Raw genomic sequence first — 20,924 nt, forward strand, 5'->3', positions numbered from 1 at the left:
TGCATTTTGTTGCGGTCCCTACTGTAAACCACAGTTGACCGTCTGTTTTATGGTTAAATGGTTTGTAGTCCAACTCATGTTGTTTTTTAGTTCTGCTCCAAATTCAAACCTTACAGCTGACCTGTGTGCAGGGCCGTTGCTAGGAATTCTGGGCCCCCTTAAAGAATACTAAAGTGGGCCCCTACCCCCTAACTTTTCCAGTTTTTTTTTCTTAGACTACGCATGTGTTATAATTTTTTATTTAGCCTACTTTGTTTTGATGCTAATGCAGTATTACTATGAGTATTAGTCAGGGTCTTATGCAGAATTAAAGATTAGACAACTGGGTTTTTTGTGAGCACTGGGCCCCTAGAATTATCATCACCTTTCTCCCCTATACAACGGCTCTGCCTGTGTGCCTCTCACAGTAGGAGCTGATTGCAGTGATTGCTGAGTTTTACTATGACTCATGTTGCATTGTATTATGGGTAATTTTTTTTGATCCACTAATTGATGCTTAGTAGCTGGATATCATGTCAGTCATGGGAACTGTCGCTGGAGGAAAGTGAGCCCCATTAGCCTGATTTTCTTTTTTTTTTTTTTTTTTTAACTTTCTTTTTAATTTTTAATTTACATTGACAGCAAGACAAGCTCATCAGAAAAACAACACAAATGTACAGCCTTCCGCTGTCGCGAACACAACATACAACACAAAATAATACTACATAATATAATAAGACCCAAAAACACAAAAGACAGGAAAAAGAAAAGAAAAGAAAAAAAAAAAAAAAGGGTGTGTGTGTGGGGGTGTTGTCTTAATTTACACCAACACTTATTATTGAAGGCCACTCGCATCCAAAAAACATACTCAGGGGGGTCCACTCTTTAACAAATTCATCTAAGGTTCCTTGCACCACATGAGATAGTCTTTCATAAGGAACAATTGATAACAGTTTCTCATACCACATTGCTAACGTAGGCGGGTGCTCGTCAAGCCAAGCATGCAAAATTGACAGACGTGCGGCATACAACATAATATTCAACAATTTACCCGTTTGACCAGACAAAGACAAAAGATCGATACCAAGAATACACTGTTTAGGATCCATTACCATTTTTATGCCAAGAAACTTCTCTATCTCTGTTTGGACAGTAGACCAGAATATTTTAATCAATGGACATGACCACATTAAATGAAAATAAGTGCCTGGTTGTTTTTGACACTTCTTGCATGCTACCGAACATGAGTCATCATATTTACTACGTATTTCAGGAGTCACATGCAGTTTGTTAATTATCTTATATTGTACTTCATGTGATTTGTCTGATCTAGTAATTTTCTTGGCATTATTTAACACCTTACGCCAGGTTTGGTCATCTAGGTGAGCACCAAAGTCTTTTTCCCAACTATTTTTGATATTAATTATAGTCCCATCATTCGTAAGCAGCTGATCGTATATATAAGTAATCACTTTTTTATTAATTGTTGCTGCTTTCATGATGAGACTATCAAGAATATTCAGCTTACTACCACTTTTGTAATATGAAATTGAGTTTAAATAACTCCTCATTTGTAAGTAACGATAAAATTGAGTTCGAGAAAGCTTAAACTCTTCTTGCAGTTGCTGAAAAGACTTTAGTGCACCACCTATATACATATCACCAATTTTTGTAATACCAGCGGTCTTCCAATCTCTGAATCCCACATCTACACAAGAATTTTCAAAGTCAGGATTATTTGCAATGGGTGCTAAGAATGAATATTGATTTAAACCAAAGTATTTACGTATGCTAGTCAAAGACTTGCATATATTTGTAGCTATGAAATTATCCTTCATCTTAATTTGCAGTTTCCTAGAACATACAAAGGGAAGGTCTGCTATTAATACGTTATCTAGCCCTATACTTTCCAGATCTTTTTAATCCAGTGCAACGGCCTCCTGGTCAGCAGACAGGTCATCGCTTTTGTAGGTGAGTAATAATTGTATGGATGTCAGAAAAGAGAAGTGCAGATCTGGAGGGTGATGTGGATTTTAAACGTTGAAAATGAACCACAAGACAGGACCCATTCCCCCATGAGTTGTTGTGCTTATTCGTTTGTTGTAGTGTCAGTGATGAAACTTGTGTTTGAGCAGTAACACTTTGTGCCACAAAACTCCACTCTTTTTTAACAGGCTTAAGAATGATGTTGTGGTAGTGGGCAGATTTTTGAATGGACTAACTGACTGACTGACTGACTATTTGTGGCTTAACTGACTGACTGACTGACTGACAGACTGACTGACTAACTGACTGGAGCTCCAGTCTACTGAGTGGCTCTAGTTTCCCAGCTGCTGTTTCTTGCTGTGTTATCCTCTTTCTTTCTCACTATGAATTGATAATAAAAAAGCCTGAAACAGTAACTTTGAAAAAATAAAGATAAGCTATCTCTCCTAACCCTCTCTCTGAGAATTGGTGGGAATCACAGCTCAGTCTTTGCTTTCATCTTTATCTGTTCAGTGTTTTCATTGGAAGACACAGTTATAAAATCAGGATTTGACCATGAGTGGTCCAGCCACATACTAGGTTTTCACCTCGTCGTGTTGGCTATATCTAAACCTGGGTCCAGGTTCCTTCAAAAGGCAGTTTGTCTCTTAAAACGTTCCCAGAAAGGTTCTTGTGGTTTCTCTTCTCTTCTCTTCTCTGGAACAACATTTCGTCATGCACACAGCATTGATTTCACAGTCAACTTACTTCTTGGTGTCCCAAACACGTGCACACAAAGTCATTTGTGTCTAAACAGAAGACACACATTTGCACACATTAGTGTTAAAAGCTGTATTATGCGTGGTAGCAATCACATGGTTGGAGTATGCCGGCAGTAGTTTCGTCGCCCCGAGAAATCCAGTGCTTAAATTGGACAAAACAACTTCATAGGAATTTCTCTTTTTTCCCATGAATTGTTAGAGCTGACCAAAAAAGTGGCTTTTGATTCCTGAACAGCAAACTTGGTGACGCACAGTAGTAACTTCAGCTGTTAAAAATGTTCAAATTGCTAAGCTGACGTTTTGGACGACCAGTATCACCATGAGACACACTGTGTGCATGCTCCTCTCGCTCACCCACAATGTAGTCATCACACACACACACACACACACACACACACACACACACACACACACACACACAGGGCGTTTCCCGGTTTGCAAAAAGAACTTCCCTTCCCTGCAAGCCATAGAGTCGTGTGTGTGTGTGTGTGTGTGTGTGTGTGTGTGTGTGTGTGTGTGTGTGTGTGTGTGTGTGTGTGTGTGTGTGTGTGTGTGTGTGTGTGTGTGTGTGTGTGTGTGTGTGTGTGTGTGTGTGTGTGTGTGTGTGTGTGTGTGTGTGTGTGTGTGTGTGTGTGTGTCAAACTCCACTGGGGCTAAATGCTGATGCAACACAGTTCTGCTCTATGCAAAGCTGAAATGAGTGACTAGTGTCAAGACAGTTACTCTGACTGAGAAGTTGAAACCAGTGTGGCTCAATCCAGCGGACTGGTGGTCAAGTGATGCGTATAACACGTCAAGATAAATTGAAACATCTATGTGTGTTTTTTAACAGGTCTGAAAGGTCAAAGCAGTCTGAATGCGCAGCTTCGACAGTACAGACATCTCAGTACAGCTCACTAACGCTGTGGTCATACATCATCTAACCAGCCACAAACAGCTGGCTGCAGTATAATTCCCAAAGTGATTCACTTACACTTCCTCAAATCTTTCTAGTTTCACAAGCGTCACTTCCCCTTCCGTGACCTACATACTATTCTTACATTACTCATGTTTACTAATGTGCTGACCAAAGAATAAAAAATGTCCACTTTTTACCAAAGCAGAACAACATCAGAGAGGGACCAGAGTCAAACATCTGCCAGGGCCAGTGTCATACAACACAAACCAGAGAGAAAAACTCTCATTCATAGAAAGCGATCCAGATTGGCCCTGAAATGTAACGGGTTCTTCCCTGGTCCGAGGCCCAGCCCTCCAGGCCGCGGAGCAAATAGATTCAGTACTTTTGGTGTAATCATGCATACAAATAAACAGACACAGGCAAACATAAGCTCCTTGGTGGAGGTAATTATCCCCTCCCCACAGTGACAGTACAACACCTGCAGCTGCTGCTGCACAGCAGAATCCACTGGAAGGGTTTCATCTTGAAAAACTCACCCAACAGAAATGGAAAGCATTGTATATTACACTATTATGCATTATTTGAAATGAGTAAAACCGTATTAAGGGCAAGCTGTAGCGGGTGGGGGTTTGAAATGAGAGCAATCAGAAAAGAGACACAGAGAGAGAGAAGCAGGAAACATCCAGTGTCAAGTGGTTTCATCTGTGTTTGGTAGAGGTGAGGCAGAAAGAGTGGGAGAGAGACAAAGGGAGAGGGGAAGGAAAGAGAGGGAACGAGAGAGGGCAAAGGAAGGAAGGCAGAGGTGAAAGGCAGAGAGGAGGGGAGGAAGGAAGAGGGAGAGAGGCAGATGAAAACTAGAGAGAGGAGAGGAAAACAGCCCCTCATGAGGCTTGGAGCTATGGATTGTGCCGATTACCCAGGAGTGTGTGTGTGTGTGTACAGACAGACAGACAGATGGAGAGAACATGGGAAAGTTCAGCGAGAACAGCGTAAACGCCAAAAAGTGTAATAAAAAGTTCAGCTGTGATTCAGTGTCACTCTGAAGCAAAGAAGGGGAAACTTACTGTAAAGTGTGATCAAGATCAGAAACAAAAGTATTCAGTGCATTTCATATTAGACCAGTCTGACCAAACATGGATTCTAAATGTTGTTGTCAGTCATCAGCCAATGAATACAACACTAATATACAGTATATGTGATAAGCTAGTATCAGTTGGCTGTGTTTACCTCTAGTGTCATTAACCATTAGAAAATGATGATCCATATTGTTCTAAATCACTTGACTTCAATTAGTCTGTCCAAATAACATAATATTACGCAAACAAACAAGATGGTTTCTCCTTGTGCACTCCCACCCCCCTCACAGTAACACACACACAGTAAGAGCAGCTTCACTTTCTCAGTTCTCTGCAGCATTATTCTAATTATAATAGAAACCAGCGGAGCCCTTTTGACCGCATGTCTAGTGCCAGCCAGTGAAAGTTCCATGTGAATGGAGGGGAGGGGGGAGGTGGGGTGGGGGGGGTTGTGTCTCTAACAAAATGGGCAGGCTGAGACACTCACACACATTCACACAGGTGCGCGCCGCACATGGAGACACAAACATGCAGCATTTTAACAGCACCGTTGGTACAGGCAGTTTGTAGAGGAGAGATGATCAGTGATGCGGTCCATCCAAGCAAAAAGTACACAGATGTAACTAACAGACTGTTCTCACAGAAAGACACAGCAGAGGAGAGAGAGAGAGAGAGACTTTGGAGAGTAGAGGAGAGATACAGTAACTCTTATCTGTCCCCTTGCTGTCTGCATTATAAATGTCCCTTTTGTATCTAATTAACATATGTATGAATATATTATAGTAACCTTTTCACTGACACAGTATTTGTAGTGTTCCTTATTCTGTCACTGTGTATGTGTATGTGTATGTGTATGTCTGGATGTGCGTGTGTCTGTCTGAGTGTGTGAACAACCGACAGACAGATATGGAGACGACATTTACTTCTGGATTAATTTATGTGTGTTTGATTCCAAGCACTTTGTCACATAATGTGTGTGTGTGTGTGTGTGACCCTGTGCGTTAAATTCATTGGGCGACGCGTGTCAGAATGTGCGCAAGCTTTCTCCAATTAACTGAAGACCACAGAGCCTTTTATGTGTGTGCGCATATGTGTCAGTGTTGCATATTGTTAATAAGCTAACCCAGCAGAGAGCAGGGCATTTCACACTGGTGAGTTGTGGTGGCAGCGCAGCCAGCAGACAGACACCACACCACCGAGTCTAAAGGGACGGGAAGGCCATTTCCTTATTTATCACTGTCGGGACAGAGGCTGCTCGTACACCACAATTCTTTGCAATTACGGAGACAATGTCCGCTACATGGGGAACGAATGGAGGCCGGAGTGAACACGGGTCAATGAGCCTGACAAAGTACACGTCACGTCCTAAACAGTGTGTGGAAAAAATCAACTGAGTTGCTGTTATCTGAGGCGTCTGTTTCACAGCTGCCGGTTCAACAGCATTTTCAATAAACTTTATTGTGTTGCATGTCTTAGCATTCCACTGTTTTCATGGATTCTTCTGCCACTCCTGTTATTGGGTATAAAACATTTACATGCATGTTAACTGAGACGAAATGAAAATGAAACACAGGATATATTTGAACTTGTAAAAATGCTTTAACACAAGGATTGAAGTACTTTTTCTGTCCACAAACATTCTGAGTCCTACAAAGTGCCATTTTATGCAAATACTTCATCTGGTATCTTGCGAACTTTGTTTGCGTTTGCTGGCTTACAGGAAGTTGTAGTGATGAAACAACAAGCACTACAATACAGAGAGCCAAAGTTATGATGTCATGGACAGACTGGCCTGTGTCGCTGAGTGCAGACCTTTGCAGAACCAAACCATCCACCAGGTCCAGTGTTGTCTAACTTCTAGAGGCAGAGGTTTACACAATCCAACAACTCCAAAACGACTGGAAGGGTTTCATCTTGAAAAACTCACCCAACAGAAATGGAAAGCATTGTGTTTGTTTTTTACACAATCCAACAACTCCAAAACGCTCTGGTGGACAAGTTGTGACCTGCACATTCACCACGCTATGAGATAATAACGGAACGTTACGAGACAGAGTTGTTTTAGAGGTAAATTCATGCAAAACCACTGTTATGTGTTCCCATCAAGGGCAGTTTTTCAGCAAGCAGTCTCTGCATTTACCTTAAAACAAATTAGTAGTCTCGTAACGTTCCATTATTATATCATAGTGTGGTGAATGTGCAGGTCACAACTTGTCCACCAGAGCGTTTTGGAGTTGTTGGATTGTGTATTTGATGAGTTTAATAAGGGAAACCAAGAAATCCCATTAGCCTCCGTAGCGTAGCTCCGAGCAGCTCGCGGCTCTGCTCCGCCGTTCTAAATACAGCTTGCACCAACAATTAAAGGTAACGAACCTACTGCTATGACTGTAGGGATTATGGTAATGGGCCAATTTGCCAAAATGTTGAACTATCCCTTTAATAAGCACCACATTCAGTCTTTGAAACTCCTGACGCCCTCAGACATCAACACTGTGCTTTTACCTGTGGCATTCTGTATAATATAGCAGTCAGTCCTGTGAGTAAGAAAACAAATAGGCAAATATTAAAACTGTAATGTTTGTTTTCAAGCTCATCTTTTCCTCACAGTTTTTTTTCTCTCTGTCTACGCCTGAATATTAGCTGACTGATTGAGTGCCCTCTCATCTATTTCATACACACACTCAAGAGCCCTGTTGTACATCACAGCTTAAAGGCCTATAGAGTAGCGTCTCTAGTATCTTGTCAGCTTTCTGACTCATGACAAGGTTTTCAATTTTCCTCTTTTCACCTGACTGCGCTTTAAAGCTCCGGCCCTGTGTGTAGGCTTACTCCCTCTTTCTCTCTTTCTGTCTCATCTAGTGTCCTGTCTCGTTCTTTTCTGACTGTGCCTCTCATGAGAAAATGAGATCATGTAGACAGACAGATCGTAGCTGTGCTCATGAGCATTGGAAATAATACCATAATCCAAGGATTCACTCAAAAGTTATCTAGTTATTCCTGTATATGTTACATTATGACGATGGCTGGGTTTAGTACGTGACTCTACATGAAGCAATCCCACTGAGTTGATCACATCACATTTGAACAAATTAGACTTTTTTACTTTTGGATTCCGCCAGAGGAGAGAAGTGTGTACTTCATCTAGGTTTGGTTGTCGAGCCACAGCTCACTCTCTATTCTTCCCCTCATCCAAAATGTACTATACAAACCATAACTATATTCTCCAGATTTTTAGCCTCTTGGCACAGCTCTGTAAAATCCTTGTGATGCTTTTCATTGTTCTCATGCAGTATGGAAGAGCTTGTGTTGCTGTGGGATTTGGAGTGTTTCCTACTGAACTGCTATTCACTGCGCTTCATTCACTGTGTTGTTTTTTATTTTATATGTCAAGAACAACTGTGCATGTTGGTGAATTTTGTTTTTGCGTGGGTTATTTTCATGCCTGCAGCGATATTAACCCATTCCTCATGTATCTCACCAGGGTCGCCATGTCAAAACAGGCCAGCTGGCAGCTATTAAAGTCATGGAAGTCACAGAGGTAAAGTTGACTCTAACTCATCTCTCAAATTATTTGTTCATCCTCTGGCACTTCTTGATTATTGTCTCTCCTATTGAGAGATTTCTATCAACGCCCCTTCTCTGTATGAAAAGCTAATACAGAGCTATTGCTGTAGGTAAGTGTAGCTGGCCACCAGCTATCAGCTGTTTACTTACTATTTTAGAAGAAATGTTGCAACTCGATTCCTTTTCTCACCAAGAGCTGTCTCCAACTGTGGAAAACAGTATCAATTTGACCAACTCTTGACTCTTGCCTTACTTCTTACTTCTCTTCTACTGAAACCAGCACACTACAGAGTTAGTGACTCTCTCATAGTGACTCTAATCTGCCCTGCAGACGTGCGGCTGCTCAGATGGAGTATTATTGTCTTGTGATCAGTGATGGTTAAAAACTCAAATCACACAATCACACAAACACAACCACTCATCCCTGGAAAAAAACACATTCAGTGGCAGAGAAAACTTATAATGTGCAAATTACTTCATTTTAGACACTCTAATCCATAACTGTGTAATAAGTGTTTGCAAAAGGTACCCGTGTTCACTCCGGCCATTATCTGAACTGATAATGCTCTTTTGATATAGAAGATACATTTGTGTGTTTCAGTACCACAGTATGTTAAAATACTCTCACGTGTGTGTCATTCGAGAGGAGGGAAAGCGTTTTGTTTAGCCTGCATTTGGTGAGTCAAATAGAAAAGCATGACTTGAGCCATAAAGCAGCAGAGAAAACGAGACAAAGAAAAGCAATGTTACAAAGTCGCCCTAATTGATCACACAGTAATAAGTCAGTAAGCTTTGGGCTATTAAAAAGTCTTTGAGACCGTTGTCCCATGTTTTCTCTCTATTAGCTACTGTGTTAACTGTACATATTATTTGATGGAGGCATTTCACCTCCGTTGCCTGTGAAACAAGTGAACCTGTATCACACAGCGTTGCAGATGTTGTGAAAAAGGTTCTAAAACTCATTATTAGACTAAATGACTATAGCTTTACCGTGCATCTCTCTCTTCCCTCCCTTCCCAACTCAATTCTCTCTCCCCTCATGCGGGTAATTGCAGCGATGGAACTTTTACAATCCATTTGACAACTTCTCCGAACTCCCTCCCTGAAGCTTAGACACACAACGAGGATGACAGCAAAATCTACTTTTTTACACCACTAGCCTGACAGAATTAAATTACACAAAATAGTCTCCTCTTTCTTCCTCAGAGCCCCATCAATACTTATGTTTTGACCCAGATCTAGATATATTTTTTATTGGATTCCAGAAGAGTTTCATTGATGCTTAATTTTTGCTCGCTTTATAGTTTAAAACCAGTGTGTCAGATGGTACTTGTGGCCTAAAATATTCATACTTTAAATCCATATGTGTCAAGCTTCATTTTGAATTTCAGTGGTTGGCTTTACAGATGTGTAAGTGCGGATTAGACCTGTTACACATGATTTTGACTGTGTGTGTTGTGTTACAGCTGTGTCAGAGAGCAAACAGCTGAGGAGTGAAGGGTTTATTGTATATTTCTTGTCATTTCCAGATGTAGAGCAACAGTGACGGCAGAATGAGGTCACACACATGCCAATAATACCATGTTGCAATAGAACGTGTAGCGTAGCAAAGCAGTGTTTGACTGTAGCATTTCTAATGTGGTCAGGCTAAACCGTGGTGCAACTAATTGTTGTCAAATCGTGTAACTGCAAAATGGTAAATTAATTCAATACTAGATTTGACATGTAACTGTAGAGTCAGAGCTGTTAGCATGGTCGACTCAAGGATTTGTGTTGCTTTCACAGGAAACTGAATATGTGAAATAGGTGCAGATTTGAGACCCTTTAATGAATTGAGCTGATTCTTTCTAACTGTCTATCTGCAATCGCCACAGGCTGTCCTGCCAGAACAGTTGAAATTATATTTCAGTCAATGATGCATACACTTCCTCTCATGCCACTCATTTATTTATCAGATGCTTGAATTTACTTGTGTGTGGTTTCTACAGAGAATTAAAAGAAACACAAATGGAAATGAACCATATGCATGGCTATCATTGCATTACTATGAACATAAAATGTGGCATAAACAGACAAATTATATAATATCAATAAAGAAACATTGATACAGTAAATGTATGCGTTCATTTAACACAATGCAATCATTAAACACATCCCTGAAAGCAGTGCACACTGAAAAGGCATGCAACAATTGAGTGACGGTCCCTTAATTATTTATTATCCCTAGCAGGCGGCAAAAATATAAACAATTAACTCTGGCGACACCGTCACACATTAATAAATGGACCGGACGGCCCGTGCGAATACCGCCACATAAACATACGTCCTCAACAATAAACAAAACAACTTGAACACTTACAGTCTCATGGACGCACAATCTGAATGAATGAAGGATGAATGAATGAGTGAGTCCCGACTCCCGACTATGACGGCTCCTCCGCTGCTCTCCCTCCGTGATCAGCAACGATCGATCACTCAGCCAGGTGATCTGATTGGTTCAGAACACCGCGGGTTCACGTGAACACTACATGCGAGCTGAGTGACCTTCTGCACAGAATATCTTTTTTTTTTTTTTTTTACTGCTGTTGGACAAAACAAGCAAATTTAAAAAGGACATTGTTGAAAAAAAAGTTCAGATTTGATGCTTATTTGAACGTTGTCAGTGGAACGAGTGGACGTCCTGAGTTGAGTTGGTGTTGATGAGACTCTGGGTCGTCTGTGTTGCAGACAAACTCTCTAGCAGGAAATGCTTGGCTATTATCTCCCTTCTCGCACACACACACGCACACACACGCACTGCCAGACTGCACAGACGCAGTAGGCAGGAGGCTTTGTGTTTCAGATGGAGGTGAAAGTTCAAACTCTGCCATATCATTTTCTCCCCTCCTGTCCTGTGGAGATTTAAAGGAGGTCAGTGACTGGGAGAAGTTCTCTGTTGTTTCCTCTTTTCTGATTAACAGCCACATCCAGCTCCTCCAGCGCTCCTCTTTCTCCTCCGGCTCTCCTCTTTCTCCTCCACCTCTTGTCTTTCTCCCTCCAGCCCGGCGTAGATTTAGAGGTTCAGTGAATTGGAGAAGTCACAAGTCATTTCCGGGATTTATAGCGAGAAAACAAAGAGTGCCACACTCTGTTTCCTCTGCTGGTTCTGTCTGTCCGGCATCTCGTAACACTGACCAGTCACTGTGGACAACAGAGCAGTTGAATTAAGGTCCAGTAGTTGGGTGAAAGATCATGTAGAGGTTACACAACACGCTGATTGGAGATGCCGTTGGTCTGGATGTGTACGTGTTTTCTGTGGAGCTTTTTATTAAGTGCCAACTTTCATCTTTAAAGGACAAGCCTCATTATAAAAGAAGGATGAGTAAACATTATTATAATCCTTGTGTGTAGTTTAGTGTTACAAAAAGTGTCACATTTCCAAACATCTTGTACAACATGAGTGTATAATACAGCGAATAATACAGTCCTTCAACTCGGCTCTTCTATCGAGGCTGTCTCTCCTCAGCTGAACACTGCCACTTAACAGCTTGTTTATATGAGAAGATAGGTCTGTTGTATCGTCTAAATAAGCATGGAGTTTCTATCTGTTGTGTTTTTTAGGAGGAAGAAGAGGAGATAAAGCTGGAGATCAACATGTTGAAGAGTTATTCCCACCATAGAAACATCGCTACTTATTATGGAGCTTTTATTAGGAAAAATCCTGCAGGACAGGACCACCAGCTTTGGGTTTGTAAACCTCTCGATCTGCTTTTTGATAGTTATTGTCTTTGAGTAAAGTGAAAAGACATAGAAATTACAAAAAATACCACCTGTTGCCCCTCTGGGTTTATTCTGTGTGACATTATCATAAACTCCATTATTGTTTTATCATGTCTTTCATTTTAAGAGACGGTAATATTAACAGTTACTTTATAAGTGCAGCACCTGTGCGTGTGAGAGACATGTCTCCATCTGTCCATGTAGTTGGTGATGGAGTACTGTGGAGCCGGCTCAGTCACAGACTTGGTGAAGAAGACCAAGGGAAACTGCCTGAAGGAAGACTGGATAGCTTACATCTGCAGAGAGGTGCTCAGGGTGAGTTCAAAGTAACACAGCACACACACCGCACGAATGTTGATGTTTAGACAAGACTGTTAAAAAGGCAAGGCAAGGCAAAAAGGCATCACAAAGATTGTTGACATGGATCCTTAAAGGGACATTGTGTAACTTCTCCTGTTATCTATTCACGAAAATCGATTATTTTGTTCAAAAGTATGTTTTTCATTAAAGCAGAAGTAAGCGGAATGTTTGTGTTAATATGTCATAAATAGTTATATCTTCCGACAGCAATCACTTCTATAAAGTGTTTGGTCTGAAACACGGGTCTGTCAGTCACTCTGCTCTGCTGTAAGCCGAGGAGAAAACTTTCCTTGTATCCTACAACCTTTATCCAATGAGGAGAGAGAACGGCATAAAGGGGCGGTCCTCTCTGTGTGTGCAGCCAAGGGATGCGTGTGAATGTGGTGACGTAGGGACGAGGGCGGGGACTGCTAACTCCATCGGCTGACAGGAAGTTAGCCAAAACCACTGGATCGCTTACTTCTGCTTTAATCAGCTATCCATGGTTACTTAACCAAAAGTCTCTTGAAATATCAAACAAAGAAGAGGAGAACCATGGACCGTGGAAGCTTGAATGGCCAAAATACAGAAGTTTTCATGACGTGAACCATATGTTGCGGTGTACAAAAAAAAAAAAAGACCGTTGATTCGGTGGAAACCCGGCTTAACGGGCGGGGGCGGGGCCCCCCCGGGGGCCCAGACGACATCGCCATGACAACATATTGTCACATGTATTGTTTTGCCTCGTGCTGACGGACCACTTGTTTACATAGAGGCTAGAGAGTAAGAGTAATTCCTACACAATGTACCTTTAAAAAAAAGAAGAAGAAGTATAATTCTGACATTTTGAAAAATTAACTTTATCAGAAATATACCTGCCATCACTTAGTATAGTGGCTATAACCCAAATACTATGTGTTTGGTCTAGCCCTCCCCCGTCTCGCAGGTGGCTCATGTGGCTCTATGGTGTATACATATGTGAACGTCTACCAGGTGTTCTGTTGCTTATTTAATGTAGCATTTTAACCCACCATCCTCAAATAACTTCCTCAGACAAGTTTGTGTGTGTATTCTTCCCCTGAGGTAGTCCTCTGTGTGTGAATGCAAACTGAAGGCTGGAGAAGCTGCTGCTGCCGCCGCATCAGACACATGATGCTACTTTTAGCGTCAGATTCTTTGCCAAAACATCAAAGAGAAGAAGTTGAACTGACACTGATACTTCTTTATGTTCAGGGACCAACTTCTCTGTCATGTTTTTCCCTCTTGTGACGTAGAGGGAATAATTGATTTATTTTTTCATTTATATACTTAAAAGGCCATTTTAGAGCACAAGTGTGTAAGATGTTATGGTTATCATTACAAGAGATCACAAGGTCCTGAGAAAGACTCCGGGATGTTTTTTTCTGCGTTCTGCGTTGGTGTTTGAGTTTGTGGCTCTGCTAACAGACCTACACACTCACATACAGTAGATCAACTTGTATCAGCTCACTCACAACATTACCTGACCTTGATGCTGACATTACCAGGGACAACACCGAACCAAGATTATTTTATTTAGTAAAACCAAAAAAAAAAACGGGAGAGAGACAAAGGACTCTGGATGGACGCCAGTGTTTTCTGTCAGCCATGCTGTCTCCCTATTGTTTCGACATACACATACAAAGTCGCACAGACACTTAGCATACCATGATGAAGTCATTGTCTGAAATAAGACTCACTTCCTCTGTTTATTTAGCCACCTTTGAAGAAGCGAGAGTACAAACACACACACTTACGCACACACACACATTCGAACTGTGACACTGCTACTTGTCGAGTCTCCCACCTACAGAAAAGTTGTTTAGATGGAAAAAAAAAGCAGCACAACAAGCATGAAATGAACGCCACCCTTATTTAGAATGGCCTCTTAACCCACACATAATGCAACTGCTCTTTCAAAGCTGTGTTTGTGCCTTTGTATTTATAGTGATAGTCATCTGACTCTGTGTGTGCATGCATGTGTTTATGTGTGTGTATGTTTGTCTTCCAGGGTCTTTCCCATCTTCACTCCCATCATGTGATACACAGAGACATTAAGGGACAAAATGTTTTGCTCACGGAGAATGCCGAAGTCAAACTGGGTATGACACATCTACGCATGCACTGTGGTTTCTCAGACACATGCCCCCCCACCCCCCAGGCTATTCTGTAGAACAATCGCAGTCATACACACATGAATAAATAAAAAAATTCACACAAACCATGACAAAACTCCTCACAGAGAAGCAAACGGCCAATCGGTTGTTTTCAGACGTCCTACATTTCTGTGTTTCAGTTGACTTCGGGGTGTCGGCTCAGCTGGACAAGACCATCGGCAGAAGAAACACCTTCATTGGGACCCCATACTGGATGGCTCCAGAGGTCATCGCTTGTGATGAGAACCCTGATGCCACATATGACTACAGGGTACGCAGTGACACTGATGTAGTCATTTTCTGGCCAATGTCAAGGAAATTTTTTTTTTTTTTTCAGTGACCGCTTAGGATGTTGCAAAAAATACCCTGGGAATTAGGTTAGTTCCCATCAGACTGGGTGACTCATAAATAAAAAAGCAAGGCATCCAGTCAAAGAATGAAGGGCATTTCAAACTCTGATTAGCACTGTGAAAGTCTTTGTTGTTTAGTATCAGTTAATCGAGACCATATGTGATGTCTACAACCTCAGACTAAACTAAACTAAAAATAAAATGGTCATATTTTAATGCAGCGACCAAACAACCACACCAAACCAGGCACAAAAGGAGGAAGGCAGACATTAGGATGAGCTGTGCACACAGTATTGAGTGTAGGTCATCTGTGTCACACAATCACTGTAGTTAAGCACGGAAATGAGAAGGAAGTAGACAAAGTGTAAAAAAATGTCTGTGAAATGTGGTTAAATGGCTGTGTAGAAAGCCGGTTTGATTAAAATAGAAACACATCTGTTTAGATGCACGTATGATAGACGACTGACAATCACAATACCTCCTGTGTGGACAAGCTGTTAGCCATAAATGATCAGTCAAACTAAAATTTGTTTCCTGGGATGTGTTCAAAGCAAGGACGGACCCACCTCAGCACAAAAGTGTCGGTAAAGCCTCTAAAGCTGTTTGCCTGAGAAAGAGTATCGTTTGAAGTTTAGCTACAGTTTAGCTGGCACAATAACTACAGTAACAACTCTCCACAGCACAGACACATTGATGACTCTCACAGGCAAAATAAAAGTTTTGCTCATTTTCACACACCTACTATCTGATCAGGGATCAGATGCTACATCGTTAACGGCGGCTGCCTGATCTCTTGAGTTTTATTCATCGGAGCTGTTGAAATGGCTGCTTCAATGATCGTGATAATAAACATAGTTTTTATTGCACAAGCGTCTTGCATTGTAAAATAAAATAAAATGTACAACCTATTAAAGTTAAACATGTGTAAAACAACACACACCACCAAAAGAGGAAGTAAAACAAGCATGATTGAACTGAATTGTGTAAACCGAACACTGTACAGTAAGTGCACTGAGCTGCTGCCTTGAGACATTGTGAAGCCTCGTAAAAATGAATTCAAAAGTGGTAACTAAGCTTTCTATCCTGAGACACAGGAAACAGTCACCCTTGTTCACTGAGGGGATGATTAAGTGATTTAAGTGTAACTTTGGCTGCCATTATCACAAGAGAAAAGATGCTGTATTGCTACATATGCCATTAGTTAAACATGGGAGGAGTAAAGGTTATGTATATGCTTTGTAGAGAGGTGTCTTCTGAGGTTTCAATTTTATCTTAAATGTCTCTTTAAAGTCCCACTCCCGCGACCCTTTTTGGTCATTTTAAAACCAGCTCATTAGCCATGCACATTAGCAATGCACCTCTGGGGGGTGGGCGGAGACTGCGCTGCTCTGCACCCGCCCAGCCACCTCCTTGCACCCCACCCCCCACTTGCTGACAGCTGGACATTGTACAATTACAGATTCAGCGCGTTTAGCGTAAAACTAGCGTAAAACGCAAGCTGCTCTACCAGGTGAGCTATACCTGTTATACCTTGACAGCTACATCGAGCTGTCAAGCCTTTCACCTTTGAGCCAGATGCAGAGCGGGGCGGGAGCTTGTAGCACTAGTGCCCTCCCCTGGAGCTGTGACACGTCAGCTCCAGTCTCCCTGAAACTGCCAGTTTGCGTCTGCCATTGGTTCACAGCAATTTGAAGGCAGAAAAACTCAGAAATGCAATTTTGCACTTCCTTTTCTGCTGATATGTGCTCTAACACAAGAAAAATGCCACAGGAACATGTGAAAAGCTCAAAAAACACGATTTTCACGGGAGTGGGTCTTTAAAGCATTTAATCTTTCCTTTCTTGATGTCCCATAGCCATTCAGTCCATCAAAGACACATTGAATGACTGCGTCTACAGTAAATGGGGTCTAGGCTTTCATCACCTGATATTCAGCAGAAAGTTTTCCATCATTATGCATGAAAGGCCTTCATTACTCACAGAACATCCTTCAAGCAAACATTGTCATAAAAGAAAAACTTCCATTCACCCATGCTGATTAGATATGTCATAGTTCACAGAAACACATTCAAATGGAAATTTTATTTTCTGGAAGTAATTACACAATGACTTTTGAAATCACTGAATCCACTGATTCTTTGTAAAACGCCAGAAACTTGGCCTGAAGTCTTGGAAATTGTTTTTGTTATTCCTGGATCTACTCTCTCACACTATGCACAAACTGATTTACTATTTGAATTAAACGAGGACATCCAAAGTTTACAGGAAATGACTAGAGCTCAAGCTAAGCTTTGTGTGTGCACCAACCTTAACCTTTTCCTGTCTCTCTCATTTTCAGAGTGACCTCTGGTCTTTAGGAATCACAGCTTTAGAGATGGCCGAAGGAGCCCCTCGTAAGTCGGGAATACATTAACACATTCACGCACACATGACTACTGTTGTTAACAGAGTGTTTTATGTTTCCCCATCCCCAGTGTACTGTATTTCTTCATCATTCATATCTCTTTCTCTGACCTTTTGTCTCCTTTCTTAGCTCTATGCCACATGCATCCAATGAGAGCACTGTTTTTAATTCCACGAAACCCTCCACCCAAACTGAAATCAAAGAAATGGTAAGCCTGTGAAATATCAGTCTCTCTTACACACACACACACACACAGCAGGATGCAGAGGGCAGTGTTTAGGTTTTCTCCTCTGAAAACACTGCTTGAAAGTGCTCTTTGTTGTGGGATTGATGGCTCAGTAATCAGCCAAAAGAGCTCAACACTGTCCCTTTGCGATGGAACTGAAAGCTCATTTCATCAAATCATTTACAGTGTAGAAATGACCTGAACGAGTAAGGACCAGGTTTTTCAGATATCCTAAAGATAGGGGAAGGTACCAGTCCATCAGCAGGCCATGATCTGAAGTTATAGGGGTATTGGAATACATAAACTAATGCTTGTTGTACTGAACACAATTGCAAAGTTCTTCGCCAGAAAGCATGAAAGGAAGCCCGGTGAATGTTGGCAGCACCTCCTTCGGTCGAATGAAACCAAAATAAAACTTGTCCAAATCAGACGGGTCCAACATGTTTGGTGTGGTGGATCAGGCCAGGACTACCACAGTGACTGCTGGACATGGAGGGTTGATATAAAAGCTGCGGTGTAAGAGTGATTCATATTTGGCACTATACAAGTTCTACATTCAAATATTGAATGAAAATATCCAGTCCACTCACAAGAAGAAATTTATTTTATGACAATACTGAAAACTCTGATGTGTCCAAGTTAACATCTTTATCATGGATTATCAAAAGTTAAAGGACAATAATGAAAACTATGAGACGTTTATGCTCAAGAAGAATTAATTAGTCAACAAAAAGTGAAGGTTGAAATACTAAACATTAAAAACATGTTTTAATGAATGAATGTATAAATGATAGTTTACAGTTAGTTTAAAAATTCAGTTTGCCATTTTTATTGGCTTCGTTCTACTTGGGCCCTCTCCTCCCCTCTCCTCTCCTCTCCCATATATAATGAATAAGCTTTTCATACTGAATTTGTAGTTGAACTCATGCCCTCTTACATTCAGTATTAATGCCATCAGAGAGACTAGTTCATGGGGCAGCTTTTAATAACTCCAACATTCTGGGCTATGCAGAGCGTTCCTTCCTCCAGGCCTCCCTAAGGCTTCAGGCAACCAGAAAACTAAACAGCAACACATATCCCTTCCCTGTTTTCATTGAGTTTAGACTAGAGACAACACTCCTCTTGAATGCTGGGAATGTGTTTTACACACAGACGGTTGTAGTCCTGCAAAAAGTGATTATTACTAGTTGACGAACTCTCGGTGAGTTTAAAAAAATGTTTTTAATACTTTTGTGTCAGGGTATAGAAGGTGATGTTGATTTGAATATGTTTGAACGATGACAGTGCTGGTTTAATACTAGTTTATAACATTTCCTTGTAAGAAAAAGAGTTGCAGTTTGTGTTGTTTCTAGTAATGCTGCTGTCTGTGCTGACATTGCTTTAGTAAAGAGGTCATATGTTTAAAAAAGATGAATCTTGTTAAAAGAGTTTAGGATAAAAACTAAGAAGATTTCCCCATCATACACCACTTCCTCTTAATGACCCCAGGTTTATTTATATGCTGCTTTTATCAAGACATTTTGACCACAGAGTTGTGCTGATGATTACCAGCAAAAACTTGATTAAACATTATAATAAGTGAGTAAAGAGGAATGCAAACTGAAGTAAAAGTTATGATGTGTGTTTCAGTGCCAGTTTTGACATATTACAATACTGAAATCAGTGGATGTAGTTTTAAAGAATGACTTTAATGCATGTCCACCTTATAGTAAATGAGCAGGACTTCATGTAATGATGAACTGGGTGTTTGTTGTCAAAGAAAATGTTTAGAGCCTTTCAGTTAAATGGACATTAAACAGATTTTCACAATATTAATTTTCATTGTACCATTGTTTGTGCCCTCTGTCCTCTTTCCTCTTTCTCAATCTCTGTCTCCTCTGTCTGTCATAGGTCGAAGCGTTTCTTGTCCTTTGTTGATAACTGTCTGGTTAAGAACCATCTGCATCGACCCACCACCGACGCGCTGCTGAGACACGCCTTCATCAGAGACCTGGCTAACGAGAGACAAGTCCGCATCATGCTCAAAGATCACCTGGACAGAACCAGGAAGAAGAGAGAGAAAGGTGAGTGAGCAGTAATGAATACAGAAGAGTTACCTGTACCAGCTGATGCGTAAATGCACTGACAGTTAAATGCTGTTGTGTGTTTTAACAGTTTTTTGTTTATTCAAACTTCAAATTACTAATGAACTAGAATTGATTCAGTAATAATTCAGTTTTTGTATTAATGGCTGAATTATTCATGTGATATGTTTATGTAGGCCGGTGCACGCTGACTGGTGAATTTTGCTTTGAGCTGGTGTGTACAAAATCCCACAGGGTAAAGGAGAACGTACAGGCAACCCTGTGCCGATACTCTTAGGACAAAGATTCATTTCTAGAAAAAATGGAGGGCTGCCCTAAATCGTTTAGTCAAGATGAGATAATTTTCAGAGGAGGAATACAGTCAAATCTTTGGATAACCCACGGGATACCAGAATCTTTTTTTAACAAATAGGCAACTTGTCAGTGCAGATTTTTTCAAGTATGTTTCACTAGGAGGGTTTTAAGGCCACTTGTGTTGGAGCAAGAACCACCAACACACTTGAGCTGAGAGAGAGCACCAGCTGCACTGATACCACAGCAGCTGCTTCGCTCAGGCTGTCACAAACACTGCATTTCTGCTAATTTATAGCACGCTGTTTATGGATGGAAATGATTCATTAGACTAGTGTTACCACAGTTTACACAACATATATTTAATTATACTTAATGTTTTCTTGAGTAAATCTACACTTTCCAGCTAATATTCCTGTCCAGTATTACTGCAGTGCACTGAAAACAGAAGAGTGGTATATGTTCATAGTTACATCTCTAAAAATACACTAGTTGATACATGAGCACTGACCAGACAACAAGAGTCCCTGCTGTGCTAATAAAGCATTTGCATTTGAACTGTTTCAACCATGCCAGATATTTTAATCAAGCTAAATATGCGAAGACGTGAGGCCGGCCAGCCAGACAAAACGAACAAGAGAGCGAGAGTGGGAATGTCGGGTCGGGCCAAAAGGCTACATGTCCTGACCTTTCCCCTTCTTTTTTCTACGTTCACTCTGGGGCCATGTTTTACTCAACACACACATAAACGAAGGAGGAGGAAGAGAGAGTGAGGGATGGAAAGAGACAAAAAACTGGACAAACTAAGGGACGAAGGCGGAGAGACGTATATTGCGAGAACAATTTATTCTCATCCTGTTCTGAAGATTCATTCTCCTCTGGATGAGTTGCATGTGCTGAATGTGTGATGCCAAGATGTGCAGTCAAACAGTGAGAAAAAGAGTTAGGGGCGGGGAAGAGAAGACAGAAATATTTATGACTTTGCTCTTCTCTTGTTCTCACGTTTATATTCAAGCAGGGTAAGAAATCCTTGG

At 41.1% G+C, this 20,924-nt stretch overlaps 1 protein-coding gene across 8 annotated transcripts in view; it reads left to right on the forward strand.

Moving 5' to 3' along the window:
- LOC146980273 (mitogen-activated protein kinase kinase kinase kinase 4) overlaps positions 1–20,924 on the forward strand; it is a 65,350-nt gene that overhangs the window by 4,947 nt on the left and 39,479 nt on the right. For all 8 annotated transcript variants that reach the window (XM_085788556.1, XM_085788557.1, XM_085788558.1 and 5 more), the window contains exons 3-10: positions 8,182–8,238; positions 11,865–11,990; positions 12,228–12,338; positions 14,392–14,482; positions 14,677–14,807; positions 17,224–17,278; positions 17,419–17,497; positions 19,406–19,578. In XM_085788556.1, the coding sequence (XP_085644682.1) occupies positions 8,182–8,238; positions 11,865–11,990; positions 12,228–12,338; positions 14,392–14,482; positions 14,677–14,807; positions 17,224–17,278; positions 17,419–17,497; positions 19,406–19,578 (823 nt within the window). The remainder of the gene's footprint in view (positions 1–8,181; positions 8,239–11,864; positions 11,991–12,227; positions 12,339–14,391; positions 14,483–14,676; positions 14,808–17,223; positions 17,279–17,418; positions 17,498–19,405; positions 19,579–20,924) is intronic.

The sequence above is a fragment of the Trachurus japonicus genome, chromosome 10 (genome assembly GCF_045865225.1).
Source record: "Trachurus japonicus isolate A0001 chromosome 10, Traja_1.0".
NCBI lineage: Eukaryota > Metazoa > Chordata > Actinopteri > Carangiformes > Carangidae > Trachurus > Trachurus japonicus.